At 56.4% G+C, this 21107-nt stretch overlaps 1 protein-coding gene across 3 annotated transcripts in view; it reads right to left on the reverse strand.

Annotated features, from left to right (window-relative positions):
* Window positions 1–21107, reverse strand: part of STX1A (syntaxin 1A) — a 99394-nt gene that overhangs the window by 63090 nt on the left and 15197 nt on the right. For all 3 annotated transcript variants that reach the window (XM_068415845.1, XM_068415843.1, XM_068415844.1), the window contains exons 2-3: window positions 14822–14899; window positions 12992–13091 (exon numbers count right to left, since the gene is read on the reverse strand). In XM_068415845.1, coding sequence (XP_068271946.1) covers window positions 12992–13091; window positions 14822–14899 — 178 coding nt within the window. The remainder of the gene's footprint in view (window positions 1–12991; window positions 13092–14821; window positions 14900–21107) is intronic.

The following is a 21107-nucleotide window of genomic DNA, read 5'->3' on the forward strand; positions in this document are numbered from 1 at the left end:
CGTACACTGACAGGTTTGGAAGAGGTCTGCTGGAGAGCATCCTACACCACCCCGGGGTCCCTGCCCCACTCCTGCCTGCGCAGGCCGCACCCCCAGCGCCCCGGGGTGTGCCAGCCCCGAGGCGAGGGCACGCTGCTGGGCAACACGGCCGCTCGTACAGCAGGGACGTGGCTCCGAAGAGCGTCAGTGCTGCAAAAGCCACGTGCACATGGGTGTGCAGGGCAGGGCTCGTGCTCGCCGCGCAGATGCCAGGCTGCAACCCCCTGGCCTTCTTTCTCCCAGCACTTCCCAAAGCAGCCCCACGTTTCTGCTCTTTCACACTTTGGCCTTCAAGCCCCCCTCGCCTGCCTCCAACGCCAGGCCTGAGAGACAAAAGCAGTAATCGCAGAAATTTTCAGGCCATGTGGAGCACAGAAAGGGATGGGGAGGGGATCCCAGTTGCTGTAAGCAGCCACGAAAAACTCAACCTCAGGCCGGAATCAAAAGCAAGGAATACCCAGGAGTGGTGCCACTGCAATGTGTCCCCATGCCACCCAGCATCCCAACCGCTGGGGCCAGCGCCGCACCCCGGTTCGCTGCCCACCGGAGCAGGGCTCCTGGCTGCTGCAGAGGGGCCTCCGGCTCCTCTTCTCCCCCCCCAACACGCAGGGCCCAGCCAGCACCAACCGCTACAAATCCAGCAAGGCGAGGTGAGGAGATCCCAAGGACAGCCACACGCCTCAGGCAGCAGCCCGGCCTGCTGAACCAGCCACTTGCTGAAAGAGCCCCTGGCTGGCCAACCAGCTGGGCAAGAAGGGCTGAACTCTTCCAGCCAGCGCTGCAACGGGCACAGCTGCCGTAACCCCTCTCTGGGATTGCAGCCCAGAAGGCCAACCGTATCCTGGGCTGCATCAAAAGCTCTCGTGAGACCCCACCCTCCCTGCAGTGCTGCGTCCAGCTCTGGGGCCCCCAACAGAAGAAGGACATGGAGCTGTTGGAGCAAGTCCAGAGGAGGCCATGAAGATGATCAGGGGGCTGGAGCACCTCTGCTCTGGAGACAGGCTGAGAGAGCTGGGGCTGTTCAGCCTGGAGAAGAGAAGGCTCTGGGGAGACCTTCCAGCACCTTCCAGTACCTGAAGGGGCTACAGGAAAGCTGGAGAGGGGCTTTTTACAAGGGCAAGTAGTGATAGGATGAGGGGGAATGGTTTTAAACTGAAAGAGGGGAGATTGAGATGAGATATTAGGAAGAAATTCTTTGCTGTGAGGGTGGTGAGACACTGGCCCAGGTTGCCCAGAGAAGCTGTGGCTGCCCCCTCCCTGGCAGTGTTCAAGGCCAGGTTGGATGGGGCTTGGAGCAACCTGGTCTAGTGCAAGGTGTCCCTGCCCATGGCAGGGGGTTGGAACTAGATGATCTTTAAGGTCCCTTCCAACCCAAACCAGTCTGTGATTCTGTGATTTTTGCTCCTTTCCCTTCTTCCTCCCTCTTTCCAACCTCCCCATGCCAAACTGCTCCGGCTGCGGGAGAGGGAAGGCAGCCTCACTGTGCACCGGGACCACTGGCACGGCACGCCGTGGCCCTGGCACGGCTCGGCTCACCCGCCCGCCCGCACCTCAGCCACGGCTCAAGGACCAGCCAAGGGTGGTAGGTGCAAGGGGAGTAGACACAGGTGAGGAGCAGGGCCAAATTCGCACACAGACAAGAGGAGCCAGCAGAGAAAGCCATGAGGGTCCAACGGGCAGCAGGGCTCGGGGCAGCGATGGCCCCCTGTCCCCCCACCCCCAGGGCTGCTCGCCTCCTGCCAGTCACTCTGTCCCAAACCACCCAGGACACAGCAAGAACAGGGGCTGTGGTACCGGCCCGAGGCTACACTGGCGAAACTGGCTGCTCACGGCTTGGACGGGCGTACGCTTTGCTGAGCAAAAAACTGGCTGGGTGGCCGGGCCCAAAGAGTTGCGGTGAATGGAGTTAAATCCAATTGGTGGCCAGTGACAAGTAGTGTTCCCCAGGGCTCAGAACTGGGGCCAGTTCTCTTTAGTATCTTTATGAGTGATCTGGACGAGGAGATCGAGTGCACCCTCAGTACGTTCGTAGATGACACCAAGCAGGGCAGGAGTGTTGATCTGCTGGAGGGCAGGAAGGGTCTGCAGAGAGATCTGGACAGGTTGGATCGATGGGCCGAGGCCACTGTGTGAGGTTCAACAAGGCCAAGTGTTGAGTCCTGCACTTGGGGCACAACAACCCCACACAACGCTACAGGGTTGGGGAAGAGTGGCTAGAAAGTGCCTGGTGGAAAAGGACCTGGGGGTGTTGGTCGATGGCGGCTGAACGTGAGCCAGCAGTGTGCCCAGGTGGCCAAGAAGGCCACCAGCATCCTGGCTTGTATCAGCACTAGGGTGGCCAGCAGGACCAGGGCAGCGATCATCCTCCTGTACTCGGCACTGGTGAGGCCGCACCTCGCATCCTGTGTTCAGTTTTGGGCCCCTCACTACAAGAAAGACCTTGAGGTGCTGGAGCGAGTCCAGAGACGGGCAACAGAGCTGGTGAAGGGTCTGGAGAACAAGTGTGATGAGGAGCGGCTGAGGGACCTGGGCGTGTTTAGCGTGGAGTAAAGGAGGCTGAGGGGAGACCTTCTCGCTCTCTACAACTGCCTGAAAGGAGGGTGTAACGAGGGGGGTTCGGTCTCTTCTCCCAAGTAACAAGTGACAGGACGAGAGGAAACGGTCTCAAGTTGCACCAGAGGAGGTTTAGATTGGAGATCAGGGACAATTTCTTCCCCGAAAGGGTTGTCAGGCACTGGAACAGGCTGCCCAGGGCAGTGGTGGAGTCCCCATCCCTGAAGGGATTTAAAAGCCGTGTAGATGTGATGCTGAGGGCCATGGGTTAGTGGTGGCCTTGGCAGTGCTGGGTTAACAGTTGGACTCGATGATCTTAAAGGTCTTTTCCAACCAAAACAATTCTACGGTTCTATGCTGCAACACGCACAAACCCAAGGAGCCATGGGAGCTCTCCTGCACTACGCCAGGAGCAGCAATACCTCTGGCAGCAAGGACAGGCTCCTGCTCCAAAATGACCTCCTAGTTGCCCATCATGCAAAGGTTCTGGGGTGCAAGGGGGTGCACAGCCCAAAGGATATAAAGTTTTCTGGCAAAAGCTGCACCTTGTGGCAGTGATAACATGTCTTCCAGGAGTGCCACTAACTGTTTGGTCTAAATTAAGCCCAAAATAATTACAGGGCAGCTAATTTTTATTCTTTTTTTTTAATGCTGCCATGAATCAGACTACAGCTAATTGATATTTACCCTGCATCTGCTCGGTGTCGTGGATCACTGAGTGTTGTTCAGGATGACGGAGCAGACAATAGGTGCTGGTGATCACAAAGCTCAGGCGCGTAGGGGGGCTGCACGGCTGCTGCATGGACTAACACATGGCACATCAAGGGGTCACGAAAGAAAAAGCCACATGGGCACAAGGGAGAGAGGACAGAGATGTCCCAGGCACCTTCGCTGCAGCACTGGGATGATGCACAGAAAGTCCATGCGTCCTATTCCCATGGGCAGCACCCAAGGGCTGGCAGCGGGTGCCATCATTCCAGGCATGATACAGCTGCAGGATCCTCACACCAGTCTGTACTGAGCAGTGGCGGTGGCCAGGGAAGGTGAGGACCAGCATGAGCATCCCTGCACCCACGCTCACCCCTGCTCTGCCTGCACCTCGTGACACCCGCTGAATCGGTGCCAGGAGGTGCTGGGCTGGTTTGCCAGCTTCTTCTCCAGCTCCCCCAGGGATCCCCCGGAGACACCAGGGAGAGCTGGACCATCCACTCCCTGGACAGCCATCTCCACAACCTGACGTACAGCCGGGCCTCTTGCTCACACGCAGAGGTGCCACCATGACCTGCCAACCCACACTTTGTCCATCTCCTTCCAATGCTCATCGCTTGTGGGTGCCCAGGCCCAGCACCCACCATCCAGGCAGGGGAAGCCCTGGCTCGTCCCCTGGCGCTTGTGTCTAGAGCACAAGTGTGATGAGAAGCAGCTGAGGGACCTGGAGGTGTTTAGTGTGGAGAAAAGGAGGCTGAGGGGAGACCTTCTTGCTCTCTACAACTGCCTGAAAGGAGGGTGTAGTGAGGTGGGGGTCGGTGTCTCTTCTCCCAGGTAACAAGCAACAGGATGAGAGGAAACAGACTCAAGTTGTGCCGGGGGAGGTTTAGATTGGAGACCAGGGAAAATGTCTTCCTCAAAAGGGTTGTCAAGCATTGGAACAGGCTGCCCGGGGCAGTGGTGGAGTCACCATCCCTGGAGGCATTTAAAAGACAAGTAGATGTGGTGCTGAGGGACATGGGTTAATGGTGGCCTTGGCAGTGCTGGGTTAATGGGACTCGGTGATCTTAAAGGTCCTTTCCAACCAAAACGATCCTATGATTCTATACAGACAGACCCCAACTTCCATGGGGGCAGCAACATGACAAGGTAAGACAAGCACAAGCCAGTCTGAAAAGCTCAAGAAATGCTGACCAGCAGCCAGGGACCCCCAAAAATCCTGCAGACCTCACGCCCCGGGGTACCCCAGCCCTTCAAAACCAGAGCTGGGGCAGGTGACAGGAACAGGGAAGGCAGGGATTGCACAAAGCCCTTGCAAAACAACTGAGCTGCTACGTGGACCCGACAGGATGAAGCCAGAAGGGCACACAGCTATTTAAGCTAAATATATTTGTTCTTGGGATGATGTTGGTATGTAAATCGATCATAAATAAACTCAGGCTGGAAATGAGAAGATGGCTTCTGGCCACCAGAGGTTAAGTCCTAGAGCGACCCTTCAACAAGAATTACTGGGAGAAGAAACAAAACTCGTTCAAGATGGAGCTGGAGAAATGCGTGAAAGGGTGACAAAAAGCATCTCTGTGTGACAAAGACAGGGCGCAGCCACCCGAGGCAGCCTCCGAGCACAGCACGGCATTGCCATAATGACCACGGGCATCGTTACCACAGACCTGCTTGGGATGCCCAAGCCAAGCAAGGTGTTGGAGCCACTCTGCAGGAGCTCCTGGACCTCCCCGGCGGGCAAAGGAACCCCCGTCCCTGCACCAAGCACCCTTCCAGGTTCTCCATCTCACGCCAGGTTTGCTACGCCGGGCAGTGCTGGCAGAGCTGCGGGGCTGTCCTCCACCACGGCTGCACCGAGCACGGGGTGCAAAGACACCCTGAGGACACCTTCCCCTTAGGGACCTGTCCAGAGGAAGAAGGGGAGCAGGACACAGGATGCTGAGAGCCAGGGCAGCAGATGGCACCTCCCCACCGTCCCCAGGAGCACCCGTGCCCTCCCACGCTGGCCGCTGCTGGCACAACTAAGTGCACCTTTGCCACGACGTGGCTTCTCTTTTCGGTGTGAGCTCACCTGCCTCAAAGATGCAGCTGGAGGAAGCAGGCAGGACCACTGCTCCCAGCGCTGGAGGCAGCCGGGGCAGTTACAAGGAAGGAAGACGGGGCTGCCCACTCCCCCTCCCCAAACGAGCAGGGCCCAGAGAAGCGCAAGTTTCCTGGGTCCTGCAGCGAGCAAGCAGGCAGCTCTGCTGCTATGCCATGCCCTGCCAGCCCCACCAAGGCTGAAGAATCACCTCTGTTGGTGGGGACCCTGCTATCTACCAGCTGCACTGGTGTCCTCCTCATCCCCCGCCCTGCTCTGGGAGGTGCGGTGAGCAACCAGACCCTGTCCAACATCCCTGGGCCAATCATGACTTTACGTCCATCAAATCCACTCCACACGTTGCCATCCAACCAGGCCAGGTGAAAGGTCCTGTACCTGGGTCAGGGAAATCCCCAGTACCAGCACAGACTGGGGGATGGATGGATGGATGGATGGATGGATGGATGGATGGATGGATGGAGAGCAGCTCTGCCGAGGACTGGGGGATACTGGTGGGTGACAAATGGGACATCAGTCGGCAATGTGTGCTCGCAGCCCAGAAGACCAAGCGTCTCCTGGGCTGCATCACCAGCAGCGTGGCCAGCAGGTCGACAGAGCGGATGCTGCCCCTCTGCCCACTCCCTCAGACCCCCCTGGAGCACTGTGGCCGGCTCTGGGGTCCCCAGCACAAGACAATGGTTTTAAACTGAACAAGGGTGGGGTTAGGTTGGACATAGGGAAGAAATGTTGTACCATGAGGGTGGTGAGACACTGGCCCAGGTTGCCCAGAGAAGCTGTGGATGCCCCCTCACTGGCAGTGTTCAAGGCCAGGTTGGATGGGGCTTGGAGCAACCTGGGCTGGTGGAAGGTGTCCCTGCCCATGGCAGGGGGTTGGACTGGATCATCCTTGAAGGTCCCTTCCAGCCCAAACCACTCTGTGAGTCTATCCCTGGTTCAGGCTGAGGAGCTGGAGCTGTCTTTGCCATGCCCCTGTACTGCACCGAAGACAAACCCCACAGCCCTGCCTGCACCAAAATCCTCACCTGGCCAGACCTGAGCAGGATGCAAGTGGGGCAGGGGCAGCACCGATGAGGCTGCAGATCAGGGGTGAGAGCAGCACGGTCAATGGGCGGACACATTGCTTTGCTTTCTGTGTCCAGGATGTGCCCGGACACCCTTTGCCACGTCTCTTGCTCTGCTGGGGCCACACTTCCTTCACCACAGCTCCAGCTCCTCTCACCTCCATCTCCAAGGTCTGCTGAAGCCTGGGCTGCCTCTGATTTTCCCATCCCAGGGAAGCCAGGAGAAGCAGCACAGAGGGTGGAGGAGCAAAGAGGCCAGGAGAATAAAGTCAGGCTTTTCACCAAAACCCTCGTCTGTCCTCTCACACTGTTCCTCCCAAAGGAGCATCACACGAGCCTGAGCCTGAAGCCTCCAACACAGCATGACTGCAACTCCTGGTCTTCAAGGAAACCTCCTCTCTGCCCAGGTGGGACTGGGCTCCAGGGGGAATGTACACCCAGAATAACCACTGTGTGGTGGGAAATGATGCTAAGAGGGCATGGAAAGCAGTGCCCAAGGAGATCAGCTCCAGCAAGAACCAGCTGCAGCCTCCCTTCCTCCCAGCAGTGCCCGAGCAGCATCTCCTCTGAGCAAAGAGGGTTTCCAGCTGTGACACCTACCAAAAAGACGTGGTGTGTAGCAAGGATTTGCTTACACAAGAGCACAGAGCCTGCTCAGAGGCGTCTGGCCGGAGCCTAGGCACCAAGACAACTCCAAATTGCCTTTTTGGCACTGGCCAGTGTTGTCTCAATGCATTAGACAGAGGTGAGCAACTATGATTTGTCTCCTTGACCACCTGGCACATCTCTCTGCCAGGAGATGGTCTGCTAGGAATTACAAAGGCCACTCTCCAAATAACTCAAATCTCCTCCAGCAGACAGAGAGCCTGAACAAAGTCACCCGGGACCTGCGCCCTGGTGTCCAAAGCCACCACCTTGAGTCTGCATGGGTTGAATTATGAAACTGGAGGTCAAGTGTACTTGCAACTGAACCTCCCCTTCCATCCCGGTGCAGAGCCGTAACGGACCTGCTTCCAGGTCTGAAATATTTATGGGGCCTTCTGAGGCCTGCGGAGACGGACTGAGCTGACAGGCTCAAAGCCATGACTGCGGATGTGCAGATTTCCATTCCCGGAGGCGATTCATTGAGAGAACAGCATCCGTTATATAACGCAGCGAGGAGGAGTTGCAGAGCGCGGCCTTGGGGAGGAACGCGATGCACGAATGGCGGAGAAGTCCTTCCCGACCACTCCAGGAAAAAACAAAACCAAACCACCATCACTTCACTCCTCTCCAGTTGCCAACTTGCCACTCAAAGCCACCTCCTCTGGGAAGCAGCCCGGACCAAAGACCAAGGATGAACAGCCTGCTTCAAGCACCAGGAGCGACAACTGCCGCAGCAGCTCACCGGGCAGGATTTTAGGAACAGGTTTACCAGGAGCTGTGACAAACCAGGAGCAGCAGCAGCAACGGCTCCGACCTGAGAAGGAATACAGCCCCTCAGAGCCCACCCAAGCCCTGACACGATGCTGCCCACCCCGCAGCACGGAGCTGCTCAGCAGGGAGACCCTCCCTGTGCCCCCACAACCAGGCGTGAGCCCGCTGGAGCCGCAAGGCACAGGGAGGCAGGCGGGGGGCTGCCACCTTGGCGGCACGATGGCAAAGCCAGCCAGCTGCCCACCCACCGGGCACCAAAAAAAGCCCAGGCAGCAGCGGCGGCACAGATCTGAGAACAGTCTGTGCAGCCAGAAGAGAGATCAGCGGGAAGGGAGGGGAGGGGTGAGCCCTTCTGTGCAACACGGATCCAGCCCAGCACCTCCGTCCCACGCCGAGCAGGTGGGTAAATCCAGGTCTCACACAGACACCTGGACCTCACCTTCTTCTGCAACAGCAGAGCACGTGCAGGAGAGCAGCAAGGGTTTGCGTCCGCCTAAGCACACAGTCATGTAAGACACAGGTTCCAGTAGGATTGTACCTGAGGAGTCTCTCTTTTATCAAGAGACCCTGAAAAAGCAGCAGGCAATTCAGCCAGCAGACACCATCCATCCATCCATCCATCCGGATGTCACCCATTCCTAGGACGTGAGGAAACAGCCTCAAGTTGCACCAGGGGAGGTTTAGATTGGAGATCAGGGACAATGTCTTCCCCAAAAGGGTTGTCAGGCACTGGAACAGGCTGCCCAGGGCAGTGGTGGCGTCCCCATCCCTGGAGGGATTTAAAAGCCGTGTAGATGTGGTGCTGAGGGCCATGGGTTAGTGGTGGGCTTGGCAGTGCTGGGTTAACGGTTGGACTTGATGATCTCAAAGGTCCTTTCCAATCAAAATGATTGCATGATTCTACGATCCCTCCCTCCACTCAGTGCTCCAATGGCAACTCCAACTACTGTTCACCCAGTTTCCAAATTACCAGCCCAGCTCTGCCCTGATCTTCTGAAGCCCCACTCCAAGGTCCTCCAAGCTCTAGGAGGGACTTGCCAGTGGTGTTTAAGGAGTTTGCATCTCTTGACGGAGGAGCTGCACCACGCACCAAGCCGAGCTGCGCCACGCATAGCACGTTTACCTCCAAACAAGAATGAGAGTCTGTGTCTTTCTCCTGATACCCTGGAGGACGACCTCCCAACACCTTTGTAGCTGAGGTTTCACATGATGCTAAAGTACTTACAGATCACTAAGAAATAACTGAGGTGCTGTTCCAGAGGGGACAAGCAACACCCCAAATCCCCCATGAGTTTGTTCCCTGCAAAGAACAATGTCTTGCCTTGACTGACATCACAGGTGTCAGTCACTTGCGATGTCAAAAAACAAACACCAGTAAGCACACACCAAGACCAGCCTTTCACCGTCTACGTTTTAGTGCCCCTTGGCTGCATCCCCCTCTCGTGTCTCATGGAAATCTTGCCTCTTCATTTCCAAATTCATCTCAATAAATTCACTTCCCTGGCTTACAACACGCCTTTGCATTAATGACCAGGTTCTCTGCAGGCTCAGGAGCATGGGGAGGTGGTGGGGGGGCTGCCAGGCACCATGCCGGCACCAGCCATTCCCCTCTGTGATGCCTTCACCGCCACAGGGCCCTGCACTGCCTCCACCCCACCAGAGTGCAGGACTGAGGTCCAGCCAAGGTCAATGCGGAGGCTAATCCCGTCTTTGGTTGAACTTCTGCCACGTTTCGTGCGTCTCACTGGAGGCTGAAGGAGCAGACGGACACGGAGCAATGCTGCTCTCGGTCTGGCTGAGTCGCTAGGAAATGGAAAAGCTGTGAGCGGTACATCACCAATTATCACGGAATGGTTTGGGGTGGAATGGACGGTTAAAAATCATCTAATCCAACCCCAAGTTATCCCAACAGCTGACCCATGGTCCCATAAGACAGCACATGGCCTGTCCTTACAAGGCCACATGAGTTTAATGCCTCTCTAGATCAGCTAAGCAGACCCCCGCACCTACGTCCAAGGTTCTCTCCTGTCCTGAGGACACCGAGGAGCATTTCCAACACTCCACCCCTAGGTATTGGGGGACAGAAGGAAGCAGTGCTCAGACTGGGTGCACGTCCTGCTCCAGCAACGCTGGCACATGGGTTCTGCCCTAAGAAAATGGCTCAGCTGACACCACACTACCAGCAGCCCCAGCACACAACAGCCTGGTCAGAGACAACATCCAGCGTCCACCCAGCTGGGAGGGGTCAGTCATGGCGAAACAGCTCTTGCTGATTTGTGGTGATGCAGCTGTGAGGAGTGGGTCCATGTGAACCTCATGAAGTTCAGCCAGGACAAGTGCAAGGTCCTGCACCTGGGTCAGGGCAACCCCCAGCACCAGCACAGATATGGAAGAGAGGGAGGGATGGATGGGGAGCAGCCCTGCAGAGAAGGACTGGGGGATACTGGTGGGTGACAAATGGGACATCAGTCGGCAATGTGCACTCACAGCCCAGAAAGCCAAGCGTCTCCTGGGCTGCATCACCAGCAGCGTGGCCAGCAGGTCAAGGGAGGGGATGCTCCCCCTCTGCTCTGCTCCCCTCAGACCCCCCTGGACCACTGCGGCCAGCTCTGGGGTCTCCAGCGCAACACAGACATGGACCTGGTACAACAGGGCCAGAGGAGGCCACCAAAATGGTCCGAGGGCTGGGACACCTCTGCTATGGAGACAGGCTGAGAGTTGGAGTCGTGCAGCCTGCAGAAGAGACGGCTCCGGGGAGACCTTACTGTGGCCGCTCAATACTTAAAGGGGGCTTATAGGAAAGAGGGAGAGAGACTTTTGACCAGGGCCTGCAGTGACAGGACAGGGGGCAATGGTTTTAAACCGAACGAGGGTGGGATTAGGCTGGACATAGGACCACCTATGTACCATGAGGGTGGTGAGACCCTGGCCCAGGTTGCCCAGAGAAGCTGTGGCTGCCCCCTCCCTGGCAGTGTTCAAGGCCAGGTTGGATGGGGCTTGGAGCAACCTGGTCTGGTGGAAGGTGTCCCTGTCCATGGCAGGGGGCTTGGACTGGGTGATCTCTGAAGGTCTGTTCCAACCCAAATCACTCTGTGATTCTGTGAGTCTATCTACCATTAAGCACCTGATCAGCCCCACCACAACCCCTGGACACAGCACAATATTACAACGCTAACTTCTAAACAAGGTGTGGGCTCTTCTTCCACTGCCCAAACAGGTTTTGGCATTATAAACTGAACTTTCTACAATACCAAGGCAAGGTAACGCTGTAAAACAAAACCAGAAGCACCCCCAACGTCCTGGATGCTTCTGGACGTCAGGTCAATGTCACAGTATTTTTTTCGCTGCAGATCTCAGACTTTTAAATAGACTATTATGCTTTTAAGCCACAAGTGCCCTTTGCAGCCCGACCTCTGGCTCAGCCCCGAGCGGACACTGTGCCAATGCATGGTGTATGAGCCCAGCAGCCAGAAGCAAAGCAATGACAGCTCTTCCCTGAAAACACCCAAACAGAAATACTGCAAAAATCTTACAGTGCACGGGCAGACCAAAAGAGCCTGGAGGATGACCGTGCAACAGTCTGAGACACGTGAATTCCCTTGAGAAAACCCCTCGCTTCCAGGCTTGGCCAAGTGAATTTTAGCTGAGGAGCAGCTGCCAGGAGAGAGGAGCGTGAGACAATTTAGCAAGGACCAGGTTCTTCCAAGCAATTAGCAATATCTATTGATTTGACATAGGGCTGGATACCAGACAATGTGTGTACAGACAACCTCCTGGGGCCTCTAGAAACAATTCACAGTTGGATACAAGCAGATGTGGAACAGCGCTGGGCAAACGAAGAGAAGTGGATGGGAGGAGGGTGGATGGCAAGACAGAGACCTGGTCTCAGCTCTCCAGCCCCCTAATCACACCTTTGCACCAGGGCCACTGCAGCCTGGAGGGCCCAAGCTGCATTCAGCTCCTCAGCAGTCGCCCACTGGCCCATGAAAGCAACACCTTTGCCAACAACAAGGGCTGCCGGCAGCTCAGAGCCATCCTGTGCCATCGCTCCTGCAGCAACCATCAGCCCAGCAACCACCAGCACCATGAGGGAGGTGGATGAAGGAGAGCCCACGTGGGCTCACAGCAAGACTAAAGGACAGGCCTGGGGCAGCAGAGATGTTCAAATGATGTCCCTCAGAGGGTGAGCCTGTTCAGGGTCAAGCCCTGGACCCCTGATCCAGCCCCACTGATGAGCAGCTCTGCTCAGCTGTGCCCACCCCTGCTCTCCCTCGTACAGCTTGGCACCTTGGTCCCACCCGCTCCCCAACGAGGGGTTTGCAGACACCAAAGCTGGAAAGCCTCCATGCTAAGGAAGCCCAGCTGACCCTACCAGCCCCAGGTGTTCTGCCAGTGCCAGCTTGCCCAGCTCCCTGGGGGGATGCACTGCTCGCACGTGGGGACAGGGGAACTCATCACCCACAGCTCTCACTCTGCCAGATCCTGCAGACTCCCAAACGTTGCCACCTCTTGGGTGCTGCTATCCTTAACTTCTGTTCCCGGCAACAAACCTCTTCTCAGGAACACAAGACTGGGGAAGAGAACAGCAATACATCTGTAAGGTCTGGAAGGGACAGACTCTGTGGCCAGCCAGCAACAAAACGTCCTTCAGGACAGAGAGGACAGCGTCACAAGCACACACTGCAGCCTCAAAGAAGAGCTGCACCATTTCTGGGCCCAGCAGGCAATGCTCAGCCTGCTTTGCAAGTGCTGCCTCATCCACACGCCCTCCCCAGGCAGCCCGGGACAAGACAACAGCCAACCAGTGTAAAAAACAGCCATTGGCTCTTTTCAGCCTCCACGTTGCCCTCAGGAATTGCCCTCCAGCAGCCCCGCAGGACTCTCACCACCTCTCAAGGTCAGAAAGCCACCAGCAGTCCCTCCACCTCCTTCCCACGCAGGTCCCAGCCCTCCCTCACCCCAGCCATCAGCCAGCTCAGCAGCTTGTGGCTTTCCAGCCACAGCGACCTGCAGAGAAGACGACTTCTCTCTGACTCCGTCAGCTCCACACAGGCCCAGCCCCGTGCAATCAGGTGCCTGCAGGGGTGCAAGCAGATCACAGCTCACTCACTCTCGTCGGGGTTGGGAGAAGCAAGAATGGCACTGTGCTTCCTCTTCACTTCCTCCACGTTCTCCGAAATTTTATCGATGAACCCTCGGATTTCTTCCACCTGTGGAGATGGACAAGAAGACAGGTCTCCTGTGAGAGGATTTTTGGAAACGGGAGGGATTATTAAACCCTATCCCAAAGCAACCATGACATGTCTGAACCACAGCAAATGTCCTCCTGGACGAATATTTTCCAGCTGGATCCCCAAACAGTAGGACCACCGTGAAATCAGACCTTCCACACCACAGCAGCCAGCTCTGCAGTCGCAGCAATGTAATACAGACTCTACATCCTGTATCCTTTGCGATGCACTGAGAAACATTTGGGGTTTATTTAAATTAGCACCAGATCTACAGATTCCCAGACTCTGCACCTCCAGCACAGAGAACATTGCTGAGGTTGCACAAGCCAGGCTCGGTCCCAGCTCAGACACAGAATCATAGAATCGTTTAGGTTGGAAAGGACCTTTGAGATCATCGAGTCCAACTATTAACCCAGCACTACCAAGGCCACCACTAACCCATGGCCCTCAGCACCACATCTACATGGCTTTTAAATCACCCCAGGGATGGGGACTCCACCACTGCCCTGGGCAGCCTGTGCCAGTGCTTGACAACCCTTTCGGTGAAGAAATTGTCCCTGATCTCCAATCTAAAACTGCCCTGGCACAACCTGAGGCTGTTTCCTCTCATCCTATTGCTTGTTATCCAGAAGACACCGATCCCCACCTCCCTACAACCTCCTTTCAGGCAGTTGTAGAGAGCGAGAAGGTCTCCCCTCAGCCTCCTTTTCTCCAGGCTAAACACACCCAGGTCCCTCAGCCGCTCCCCATCACACTTGTGCTCTAGACCCTTCCCCAGCTCCATTGCCCTTCTCTGGACTCGCTCCAGCACCTCAAGGTCTTTCTTGTAGTGAGGGGCCCAAAACTGAACACAGGATTCAGTCCCTCATGGTTCTCTGCTCCAGGGGCTGAGAAGCCCAGTTTGATCCTCACCCCACAGACCAAATCTGCCAGCAAATCCATGCTGGCATCTTCCCCACACTCCCATACTACAAGGAGACATGCCAGCATTGCCAAGAGGGGGAACCTCTACTTGTGCCCTCTGCCTGCCCGGCCGCTCACCCTCTAGCTCTGTCTTCTCCTTCGACTCACACCACCACTTTGCTCATCTTCCTCCATCTGCACATCACATTTTTTTTCATTCCCCACTCCACTGCCTGCACAGCTACATTTTAACACCCCCTACACACATGCCATGCTAAGGGTGTGCTAAAAATCCGCATGCAGATCTTACAGCCACCCACATGCCAGAAGATAACGTCTTGTTTGGTAACGAGAGGCACAAAATTAAATCAATCCCATGCAGGAACTGCTACTCCACTGAGATGGTTTCAGAAGAGGTTTGAGAGCCGGTCTGCTTTAGCAGCAGGCTGGAGGCAGGCAGGCTGCGAGGCTCACCCACTCCCTGCAACTGGTCACCTGGCCCAGCTGCCCCACTGCTTTCTGGAGGAGGACGTGAAGCAGCAAAGCATCCATAGGGCCAGGTAAGCCCACGACAGCCCCACGTCTGTATGGAAGCCTGGTTCCTGCTCATCAGTGCTCTGAGCATAACCCCCGAGGAGCCCAAACATCAGCTGGGCAGCATCAGCCAGGGCAGGAGCCCCATCCCCACCTCCACTGCTGCTCCCCACCTGCAGTGGGAGCCCGCACCCCAGCCCCGCAGCCTGCTCCACACTAACGGGCAGGTCTGAACTGGCTTTAAAACTGCACTGGACAAACAAAGCTCTCACCTGCTCAAAGAACTCGTCCATGAAGTGGTCACGGTCCACACTGACGGTGACTTCATCATCATCATCACTGTCCTTTGCCTGCAACAACATGGAGAGAGGCATCAACAAGTGCTTCCTGCAAAGTTTGCAGCTCCATTTCAGGAGCTCCTCAGGGGCATCTTCCCCTTCTCCTTTGCTCTCTTGCTCCCAGGAGTTGGGGAAAATGCCAGTCAGAGCAAGGGATGCCCCGGGCACTGCTGCACCAGAGCGCTCCGGGGACACCAAGAAAGCAGAGGACAGCCAGCTCCAGCAATGAAGGCACGACGCAAAACACCACCACAGCCAGCGACCACACTGCGTGGGGTCCCGTGGCGGGCGCAGAACCAGACTAACGACACCCACACATTTACAGAGAGCTGGAGAGGGAACTTTATGAGCTATACTCAACTGTACATGAGCACAAGGGCTCTGCAAACAGCAGTGATGGGAAAACACGTGGCAAGGGGAAAACACGAGGGACGCTGCGATGGGAAAACACGGGGGATGCTGCGATGGGAAAGCACGAGGGACGCTGCGATGGGAAAGCACGAGGGACGCTGCGATGGGAAAGCACGAGGGACGCTGCAGAGCGCAGGAAAGATGGGAGAGAACAGAAAATACAACAGAAGTAGTAAAGCCACAGCAAGCAAATGAGGGGTTGTCCTTGTCTGCAGCAGTGTGTGTGTCATTGTCACCAGATGAAAACTCCTCCCGTTCCAGCGAGGCAGAGGACGCAAGCTCACAGGGGAAAGAAAAATTACAGTCCTCGGGATAAGGAGACATTTAAAAGATTATTATCCAAAGCAGATACATGATGGAGGGAAATGGAAAATTAATGGGGTAGAAAAGTTTCTTCTTAGTCCATCTTCACTAGAGAGAAGGAGCCAGTGGAATGGAGACGATTTAAGGGACAGGACTGTCTCTCCTCATCTCATAATTCTCCCACATATTGCAGACGTTTACACATCAAACCGTGGCCCCTTCGCACTTTGCAGAGCCAGCCAATACAGCCTCCAGACAGATGCCTCTTAGCCTTCAATAAGTCAGATGAAATACCTATCCTTCCCCTTAAAATTGTCTTTTCAACCCAGGGTGACTGATTTGGCTGGAGTCGCCCAGAGGAGACCTCAGCTTTCAGCCTTGCCACCGCTCGTGGCACCCTGTGCTTTGGTAACTGCTTCACGAAGGGCTTATCCGAAGCCCTCGAGATCCCAGAGCTACCACGATTCAAGGGAAAAATCTCACCTTGACAAGGAAAAGCAGACGTGCTGCTGCCCAGAACTACCACTCTGCAGGCACAAAGAAGAAACATTCCCTGAAGCCAGGAATTCAGGAGCTCTCCGCTTTGGCCCCAGTCGGGCCCCCACGCCATGGGCTCAGCAGGCAGGAACTGCCAACACAGCCAGGCTGGGGCATGGCAGGAGCCACCAGCCCAGGAGTGGGCTGGTGCATTTAGATTTTGATGGACCTGGGTAAAACGAAGCTGAGGATGAGCACCTAGAGCTTTCCCTTTGACTTGGATATCTTCCCTGCGTTGCTAAAAATACACCGTCGTGCTGGGAGTACGGACCAGGAGCGGGGTCGGTGGCCCGTTGCCTGCACAGGCATGTCTGTACCTGTCAGGGCTTGCAGAGAGCTCTGCACACTCCCTGCAGAATCATATCATAGAACGGTTTGGGTCGGAAGGGACCTTAAAGATCATCTAGTTCCAACCCCCCTGCCACAGGCAGGGACACCTTCCACTAGACCAGGTTGCTCCAAGCCCCATCCAACCTGGCCTTGAACACTGACAGGGAGGGGGCAGCCACAGCTTCTCTGGGCAACCTGGGCCAGGGCCTCACCACCCTCACAGCAAAGAATTTCTTCCCAATATCTCATTTCAATCTCCCCTCTTTCAGTTTAAAACCGTTCCCCCTCGTCCTGTCACTCCATGCCCTTATAAAAAGCCCCTCTCCAGCTTTCCTGTAGCCCCTTCAGGTACTGGAAGGTTGCTGGAAAGTCTCCCCGGAGCCTTCTCTTCTCCAGGCTGAACAGCCCCAGCTCTCCCAGCCTGTCTCCATAGCAGAGGTGCTCCAGCCCTCTGAGCATCTTCGTGGCCAGTTCTGGACTCGCTCCAACAGCTCCATGTCCTTCTTATGTTGGTGCCCCCAGAGCTGGACGCAGCACTGCAGGGGGGGTCTCACAAGAGCGGAGCAGAGGGGCAGAATCCCCTCCCTCGCCCTGCTGGCCACGCTGCTGGGGATGCAGCCCAGGACACAGTTGGCCTTCTGGGTTGCAAGCGCACACTGCCGGCTCATGGTGAGCTTCTCGTCAACCATCACCCCCAAGTCCTTCTCCTCAGGGCTGCTCTCAATCCATTCTCCACCCAGACTGTATTTGTGCTTGGGATTGCCCCAACCCATGTGCAGGACCTTGCACTTGGCCTTGCTGAACTTCATGCGGTTTGCACAGGCCCACCTCTCCAGCCTGTACAGGTCCCTCTGGATGCCATCCCTTCCCTCCAGCATGTCGACCACACCGCACAGCTCGGTGTCATAGGCAAACTTGCTGAGGGCGCACTCGATCCCACTGTCCGTGTCGCCAACAAAGATGTTAAACAGGACCGGTCCCGATACCAACCGCTGAGGAACACCACTCGTCACTGGTGTCCACTTGGACATCGAGCCGTTGACCGTAACTCTTTGAGTGAGACCATCCAGCCAGTTCCTTATCCACCGAGTGGTCCATCCGTCAAGTCCATGTCTCTCCAATTTAGAGACAAGGATGCCATGCAGGACAGTGTCAAACGCTCTGCACAAGTCCAGGTAGATGACATCAGTTGCTCTTCCCCTATGCACCAGCGCTGTAACCCCATCGTACAAGGCCACCAAATTTGTCAGACACGATTTGCCGTTTTGCCTTTGCATCAGGCAGGACTCAGCTTCTTCCCTGAAGCTTTTTGCTTTCAAAATTAGGCAGTTCCCACTTGCACCAGGTCCACCCCAGCCTCTCCCGCTCCTCGCCGGCAGTCGCAGCCCAGCACCAAGAGCCAGAGCACGACTCAGGCTTAGCGTAGAGCTGGATACATGGCCATGGCCATTCACTCATTCAGCCTGCAATCAAGCCCTGCTTCGCTGGCACAGCCGCCGCTGGCTGTAAGCACAGGTCCATCTGTGGAGCCCAACGGACCCAGAGAGATGCCTACACCCTCTCCATCACTCCCAGAGCAGCACAGGCGCTTCCCCAGCACCTACAGCACGTGAGCAGAAGGGTTCACGGTCAAGGAGGTTAAAAAGCATCATCTCCTAAAGCTAGGAGGGACATCTGCGTGGATGGATGTGTGCTATGTGGATGTAGCTACCGTCCATGTTTGTTTTTCAGCTTACATGCCACTCGAAATCCCGCTTGGTTTGTGCCAAGCTAGATTTTAAGCATCAACAGGCTGGGGAGATTTCTCAGAGGAAATGGGGCTGTTATTCCAGTTGACCTCCTGCACCCGCAGTACCACTACTTTTCTGTGCTCCTTCCAGCTCTGTACCACGATGACGATTTTCCACCACCCAACCCATCCCCAGCACCTGCCATGGACAGACTGGCTCATCCCTGCGTCTCACAGCATGCAGCCCAGCACATCGTCCTGCCCAGAGGTTTTACCCCTCAGCACAGGGGCTGTGCAGGGGGCGAGGGCTGGCACCGCAGCCCAGGCTGAGGCAGACAGCCCATGAGGCTCTGCGTGCACAGCAGCTCTGCCAGGGCACACGTGTCCTGCCTGCAGCCCCGTGCCACCTCGCCACGCGCCCAACAGGACAGCCATCCACAGGAAAGGGTCAAAGGAAAGGGGGCTGAGAGCAGCTCTGCGGAGAAGGACTGGGGGATACTGGTGGGTGACAAATGGGACATCAGCCGGCAATGTGCGCTCGCAGCCCAGAAAGCCAAGCATCTCCTGGGCTGCATCACCAGCAGCGTGGCCAGCAGGTCAAGGGAGGGGATGCTCCCCCTCTGCTCCGCTCCCCTCAGACACCCCTGGAGCACTGCGAGAAGCTCTGGGGTCCCCAGCACAAGAGACCTTACTGTTGCCGCTCAATATTTAAAGGGGGCTTATAGGAAAGAGGGTGAGAGACTTGTGACCAGGGCCTGCAGTGACAGGACAAGGGGCAACAGTTTTAAACTGAACAAGGGTGGGGTTAGGCTGGACATAAGAAGAAATGTTGTACCATGAGGGTGGTGAGACCCTGGCCCAGGTTGCCCAGAGAAGCTGTGGCTGCCCCCTCCCTGGCAGTGTTCAAGGCCAGGTTGGATGGGGCTTGGAGCAACCTGGTCTAGTGGAGAGGTGTCCCTGCCTGTGGCAGGGGGGTTGGAACTAGATGATCTTTAAGGTCCCTTCCAACCCAAACCAGTCTGTGACTCTATGAAAGCCTCCTCCCAGGGCAAGCAGGATGGGAAACACCAGCGAGCCTCTGCAGTCCTGCACAGGAAAATGCACCTCCATCACAACTTCCTCCAAGCCTATCCAGCTCTTCTTACCTTCATTCTGGCAGGATCTTAATTTGCAGGAATTTTTAGTCCCTTTCTGAAGTCTGAGAGAAAAGCATTCCCCACCACTAATTTTTAACGCAAGTGTTTACCATGACCACGCAGGCCAGAGAGTCCTGGCAGCAGAGAAAGGCAGCAGGTCAGCATGCTGCCTGCAAAGATGCCCATCTCCTTGTCACCTCTTGCTCGTCCCTTCCACGTCCGAAATGGTCCTGGCTTATTGTGTCCTTTCCACGTCTCAAACGGTCCTGCCTCACTGCACGCAGGATGCCATGTCGCTGCTCGGTCCCATCCCTCCTGCCCACTGCCATTTGTTAGACCCAGAAATCCCAGAGGACGGCAACCCACTGCCCAGGGAGAGGGTTTCTGCCAAAGCCACACTCAGCCTTGCTGGAGGCATTTCTGTTTTCAAGGCAGCTCGCCCCCGGGCGCAGCAGAGCGCGGAGGCACAGGCAGGACGATGGTTATTTAGGGCAGGCACTGAACGTGGCACTGCCCTGCTGCGCGCAGGGACAGCGGCACAAAAGGCCGGACGGGAGCCCTGCAAAAAGGAAATTACAAGGATGGAGCCTGCTGGTGGGAGGGCAGGTGTCACGGCGGGCTGGAGATGGGCACCATCTGTCCAACCCACGTCACTGGAAATACCCTCCACGCCACACCGCCTCCCACACACGGCGTCAGGCTCATCGCCCGGCCCCACCGCGCCCGATCCAACACCCCCCACATGAGGGAGGCAGCAGGGGTCTTAGCCGTGGGGCTAACCAGGACTCGAGGGCGAGGAGGTGCCACCAGGCAGGCACAGCTCCCTGGGATGCAGGGCACTGAAGGATCATCTCCTTTCAGCATCTCCCTCCATCCCCAGGCTGGGTCCAGGCACGCTGTGGGCCCTCGCTGGCACCCTCACCCCAGGCTTGAAGTGTCTTCCCATACACTGCTGCCAAAGTAGAAACAAAACCAAAATACCTTTTCTAAGGAAACCTACAGTGTCCACCCAGCCAACAGCACTTTGGCTTCACGCATCCCAGCTGTGAGCATCCCAGGTTTTCAAAGCCACATTGAAAGCTCCAGTCTAGGTCAAAGATTCCCACTGGTGCTGCTCAGAGAATTACAGACGGGTTGGGGTTGAAAGGGACCATCCAGTCCAACCCCTGCCAAAGCAGGGTCACCCACAGCACACTGCACAGGGTCATGTCCAGGCGGATTTTGAATATCTCCAGAGGAGACTCCCCACCCTCCCTGGGCAGCCTGTGCCAGGGCTCTGGCACCCTCACAGCAAAGAAGTTTTTCCTCACATTGAGATGGAACTTCCCATGTTTCAGCTTGTGCCCATTGCCCCTTGTCCTGTCACTGGGCACCACTGAGAAAAGTCTGGCCCCATCCCCTTGACACCCACCCCTAAGGTGTTTGTAAGTATTGATAAGATCCCCCCTCAGTCTGCTCTTCTCCAGCTGAACAGACCCAGCTCCCTCAGCCTCTCCTCGGAGCAGAGATGCTCCAGCCCTCTGACCATCTCCGTACCCCTCTGCTGGACTCTCTCCAGTGGTTCCTTGTTTTTCTTGAACTGGGGGGCCCAGAACTGCACACAGTTACTCCAGGTGTGGCCTCACTAGGACTGTGTAGAGGGGGAGGAGAACCTCCCTCAACCTGCTGGCCACACTCTTCCTCATGCACCCCAGGACACCATCGGCCTTCCTGGCCCCAAGGGCACATTGCTGGCTCATGGGGAACTTGGTGTCCACCAGAACTCCCAGGTCTT

The sequence above is a fragment of the Nyctibius grandis genome, chromosome 18 (assembly GCF_013368605.1).
Source record: "Nyctibius grandis isolate bNycGra1 chromosome 18, bNycGra1.pri, whole genome shotgun sequence".
Lineage (NCBI taxonomy): Eukaryota > Metazoa > Chordata > Aves > Nyctibiiformes > Nyctibiidae > Nyctibius > Nyctibius grandis.